The sequence below is a fragment of the Chaetura pelagica genome, unplaced genomic scaffold (genome assembly GCF_000747805.2).
Source record: "Chaetura pelagica isolate M959 unplaced genomic scaffold, ChaPel_1.0 scaffold107, whole genome shotgun sequence".
In the NCBI taxonomy this organism is placed as follows: domain Eukaryota; kingdom Metazoa; phylum Chordata; class Aves; order Apodiformes; family Apodidae; genus Chaetura; species Chaetura pelagica.
Window position 1 is genome coordinate 43,277 of NW_009953979.1, and position 5,286 is coordinate 48,562.

General features: G+C 63.6%; 1 protein-coding gene across 1 annotated transcript in view; it reads right to left on the reverse strand.

The window, feature by feature from the left end:
- The window catches only part of DPYSL5 (dihydropyrimidinase-like 5), a 7,254-nt gene that overhangs the window by 1,280 nt on the left and 688 nt on the right, over positions 1–5,286 (reverse strand). The window contains exons 2-11 of the mRNA XM_010002201.1: positions 4,805–4,963; positions 3,588–3,767; positions 3,437–3,505; positions 3,295–3,339; positions 3,104–3,179; positions 2,364–2,520; positions 1,810–1,951; positions 1,098–1,240; positions 798–1,005; positions 264–366 (exon numbers count right to left, since the gene is read on the reverse strand). Of these exons, the coding sequence (XP_010000503.1) occupies positions 264–366; positions 798–1,005; positions 1,098–1,240; positions 1,810–1,951; positions 2,364–2,520; positions 3,104–3,179; positions 3,295–3,339; positions 3,437–3,505; positions 3,588–3,767; positions 4,805–4,963 (1,282 nt within the window). The remainder of the gene's footprint in view (positions 1–263; positions 367–797; positions 1,006–1,097; positions 1,241–1,809; positions 1,952–2,363; positions 2,521–3,103; positions 3,180–3,294; positions 3,340–3,436; positions 3,506–3,587; positions 3,768–4,804; positions 4,964–5,286) is intronic.

The following is a 5,286-nucleotide window of genomic DNA, read 5'->3' on the forward strand; positions in this document are numbered from 1 at the left end:
GAGAGGAGACTGTGGTTGGGGGAGGGGTTGAGGCTGGGGAGAGGTTTGTGATGTGTGGAGGGGCCTGCAGCATTGGGGGTCCTGCAGCATGGGGAGGGTGAGGTTGGGGAGGAGGCTGTGCTGTTGGGATGGGACTGTGCTGTGGGCAGGGGGATGTGCTGTGGGGAGGGGTCTGAAGCTCGGGAGCAGATGCTGCTAGTGCTGGTGCCAGGACAGGGGCTGAGGGGGGCTGGGTGGATGACCCGGGAAGCACAGCCCCTCACCCCTGGCAATGCCACGCTGAACCCCTCCCCCAGCAATAAGGTATGGGTGGGGCATGTTCAGGGTGATCCCTGCCCTGTGACCCCCAAGCTGGACCCCCCGGCACTAGGCATGAGCCCCCAGCCCCCCTGAGACCGTTGGGACCCCCTGGCTAGCCCCTTCTCTGGCAGCAATGGCACCATGTGCAGCCCCCCATTGTTGGGCAGGAGGGCATGAGGGGTACCCCCACTACCACTATGAGGGACTGCCCTGGGAGGGTGCAGGGGGAGGACCCAGCAAAGGGTAGAGCTGGGGACAGCCCTGGCAGCTTGGCCACATTTCAGGATCACCACAGTGGGACCACCAGCCACCAAACCCCATGTGCCACCAGCACATGGGAGAGGGCTGGTGGGGAGGCCTGCCTCGTGTCCTGCTCTGCCTTGTGTCCCACACCGCTGGGACTCCCATGGGTGTCACCTCCCACCCGTTCTCTGTCCACTGGCTCCCAGCCATGGCATGGCACAGACACAGCCTTCCCTCACCTCCCCCCTCCTTACCTTCTCCCGCTGCACCAGTTTCTTGTAGACCGTGTCGGGGAAGGAGCGGAGGGGGCAGAACTGCCCCGTGCCCTCAGCACACATGAAGACCCCGTTCTCATAGACCACCCGCCCGCGGCTGATGGTCACCAGAGGCACCCCGTGGCACCGCATGTTCTCGTACAGGTTGATGTCCCCACCCTGCACCTGGGTGCTGGCTGAGATGGTCCTGGGTGGTGGCGGTGGTGGAATGGGACAGGGTAGTGAGTGGGTGCTGAGGGGTCATGGGGACCCCCCCCTTCCACCACCAGCTGCACCTACTTGGTGGCCTCGGGGTCCCAGACGACGACGTCGGCATCGGCGCCAGGGACGATGCGGCCCTTGCGGGGGTACAGGTTGTGGAGCTTGGCAGCGTTGGAGCTGGTGACAGCCACGAACCGGTTTTCGTCCATCTTCCCCCCCACCTGCCACCAGAGCCGGGGTGGGGTGGTGAGGATGTGCAGGGTCCTGCCCCCTCTTCCCTGCCCTCCAGCCCATCCCCAACACCTAGGGGCAGGAGGGTGCTGGTGGTGGCGGTGGTGGAATGGGACAGGGTGGTGAGTGGGTGCTGAGGGGTCATGGGGACCCCCCCTTCCACCACCAGCTGCACCTACTTGGGGGCCTCGGGGTCCCAGACGACGACGTCGGCATCGGCCCCGGGGCCGAGGCGCCCCTTGCGGGGGTACAGGTTGTGGAGCTTGGCAGCGTTGGAGCTGGTGACAGCCACGAACCGGTTTTCGTCCATCTTCCCCCCCACCTGCCACCAGAGCCGGGGTGGGGTGGTGAGGATGTGCAGGGTCCTGCCCCCTCTTCCCTGCCCTCCAGCCCATCCCCAACACCTAGGGGCAGGAGGGTGCTATGCCTTCTGGTGGTACCCACACTGGAGGGGGCAAACCCTGTCCTGTGGGAGGTGGGAAAGGGGCCCCTGACCCCCAAAGCTAGAGACCCCCTGCAAAGCTGGAACCCCTCCACTAAACCCAGGCCCCCCCCATACCACGCCACGCTCCCAGATGACGCTCATGCGGTCCTGCACCCCGCTGACACCGTGGGGGATCTTGGTGAAGTCCTCTCGGCCCATGGCCTTCTGCTTGGTGCTGAAGGGACGGTGGTCTGAGGCCACCACTGCCAGTGTGTCACTGTAGGAGGAGGCAACAGTGGTGGCCATGGCATGGCTGGCACTTGGGGGGCTCAGGGAATGGGGATGAATGGGGAGGTCAGTGCCCAAGGATAAGAGAGCCTAGGGAGGGGTTGCCCAGGGAGCAGTGGGGTACCCAGGGAGTGGGGAGCCCAGGGAGCTCAGTGACTTGGGAGCGGGGTGCCTGGGCAGCTCAGCACACAAGAAATGGGGCACACACACAGTGGGATGCCCAGGGAGCTCAGCACCCACACAGTGGAGTGCCCATGGCATGGGGTGCCCAGCATGACACTGGGATGACAGTGACACCTTGTGACACTGAACAACGCCTGGATTGCTTCAGCAAGCTTGGGAGGGGGTGCTTGGCCTGGGGGTTGTGGGGGGGAGGGGCAGGGGTTACTGGGGTCCCTCACTTGGCCAGCAGGCTCATGAGGTAGGCGGAGGTGTTGGTGTCGAGGCGCAGCGGGGGCACGGTGACGAAGGCGGCAGCGTGGAACCAGTCCTGGTGGTAGTAGTGCAGACCAGTGAGCGTGGCGTGCGCCGTGGTGGTCTCGCCATAGACCACCTTCCCTGCCATGAGAGACACAGGTGTGGTGGAGGGGCACGGCCAGGGAGGGCACACACAGCTGCCCTGCATGGGGCTGAGGGGGGCTGTTGCTCTGTGTGCCCCCAGCTGTGGTTATATGTGTGCACACGTGTGTGGGGGCGTGCCCCCCACATGCACACGTGTGTTCCTGTGTCTGTTCCCAGCTGCATCCCTGTCCGGGCAGTAGCCCACATGTCCCAGCATGGCCACAGTCCTGCAGCTCCCTGTGCCACGTGTGTCCGCGCCTCAGCAGGTGACATGGCCCTGCACGTGCCCATCACCTTCCTGGTACCCACATTCCCCATGTGTGTCTTCTGTGTCCATCCATGTCCTCTTTATCCACATATCCCATCAGTGTGTGGCTGTGTCCCCACATGTGCCCATGCCCCTGCAAGTGTCCCCATGTCTGTGCACGTGTCCACATCCATCCAAATCCCCTTTCCCCACATGTACCCATCACTGTGTGCCCCATGTCTGTGTTCCCAAACCCACATGACATCCCCTATCCTGCCCCCCATGGGGCGGGGGGGGTGCCCACTCCCACAGGTGCCCACCCAAGCCACTCACCCTGCATCCTGGCAGCAGCAATGACGTCCCCTGCAGACATGCTGGAGACATTCACCAGGTAGACGGGGCAATGGGTCTGTGGAGATTGGGGGGAGTCAGTGTCACTGTCTCCTGGGCTGCCCCAGCTCCATGGGGGGCGAGACGAGCCCCCACGGAACTAGGGTGCCCACCCTTAAGATTTGGCACCTTACCCTGTTGGCAATGGTGATGACACGGTGGGTGGCTTCAGCTTCCAGCTGTGGAGAGAAGCCATTGGTGAGACCTCCTGGTGACAGTGGGATGCTCTGGCACATCCCACCTGTGATCTAGGGACACCATCAAGTTATCACCTACCTCCTCTGGCCGGCTGATCTCGATGCCCTCTGGGCCAGTGATGCCCAGGTCCAACGCCTCCTTGGCTCCCTAGGGGAATTTTGGAGGGGTGGGTATCAGGGTGATGGAGTGACATGGGGGGAGTAGGGTGGCCCAGGTCCCTGTTGCTCACCTCAGCCACCAGTTCGCCGTTCTCAGCGTGGACCCGGGCAATGGCCCCGAAGTCACGGCAAGCCCGGAAGACCTGGTAGAGCTCACTGTCCCGCAGCATGTAGAGGTCCTTGTAGGTCATGAACATCTGGAAGGAGTTCACCCCCTTCTCCCGCACCAGTGTCTCCATCTCCGCCTTCACCTGCACCACCATGGGGGGGTCAGGACATGGGGATCCCACCACGGGGCAGGGAGCCACACTTGGGAACACGGGATGTGGGATTCATGTGGGTGCCATGAGGTGATGTGGGGAGTGGCAGGTGCTGGGAGATTTTCGCTTGCCCGGGTTTGGATCTCTGGTGTGTTGGTGCTGAGGGGGCACCCTGGGGGGCACCCACTCTGTCCTCATCCATCCCCAGCTCTGGGTGGGACACAGGGTACGCCAGGGCCAGTGCCCATGGGGACAGGGCCACCCATGGGGCTGGGGTTCCACGTTCTGAGTTGTCCAGCACCTATGGAAACAGGGGTCTGGGGCCAGTGCCCATGGGGATGGGGGTTCAGGCACTGACAGGGGCCAGTGCCCATGGAGATGGGGGTCTAGGGTCAGCATCCATGGAGATGGGGGTCTAAGCACTGACAGGGGCCAGTGCCCATGGAGATGGGGGTCCAGGGTCAGCATCCATGGAGATGGGGGTCTGGGCACTAAAAGAGGCCAGAGCCCACTGGGGTCGTGCTGCAGGATGGAGTACCCCCAAGCTATGACCACCATGCCTGAGAACCCCGGTATCCTCCATGGAGTAGCAAGCACTTCCCCCATCCACAGCTCCACACTATAGTGGTCCTCCTGCCCCATGAGGAACCCCTGACCCACTGAGCCTGGATCAAGACAGCTCCAGAGGCAGGTGGGGGGCTCAGCACACCCCACCAAGTGCCTAATGGGATCATCAGGGCTGGGAATTAGCCCCAATGGCAGCAGCTGCTCCCAGTGCCAGAGCCATGCTAGGGGTGGCCAGAACTGTCCTGGGCATGGTTGGAGTAATGTGGAGGGTGGCCAGAGCTGTGCCACGGGGTGGCCAGAGCTGTACCATGGTGGCCAGGGCTGTGCCAGGGCTGTGCCAGGGTGGCCAGAGCCATCTTGGGGTGGCCAGAGAGGTGCTGAGGATTGCTCAAAGCCATCCTGGGGGTGGCAGAAGCCACAGCAGGGGGTGGCTGGAGCCATGCCACAGTGGCCAGACTCACCTTGGGTGCCCACCAAGTGACGCCCATGTGCAGGGCATAGTCACAGCAGACCTTGGGGTCAGCCAAGCCACGGCACTTCTCGTAGGCTTCCAGCAGTGAGGTCTCCTGGTCTGGCAGGACGTGGCCGATCCCCATCGTTGTCCCCCCCACCAGGGCTGCCTGCAGGTTACGGGGGACACTGGTGGGGGGGGGGTGACAAGATTTTCTCCCCCTCCCCCCACCCAGTGCTGCATTAATCCTGCTTGGTTGATCCTTGGGTCACCAGGCTGGCACAGCCACACTTGGGGTGCAGCATTGCCCACTGCCCCTGTCACCAGCAGGGACATCCCACATTGCCCTGGGGTGCAGCTGCAGTGCCTTGGCCTGGTAGTGGCAGCACATCTGGGCACACAGCACATTTGGAAAGCCCCATCCTGCTGCCCACCTGACACTCACACCCCCCCCAGCACCGACCACTGGATTCGGGGTGCCGGGGGTCACCC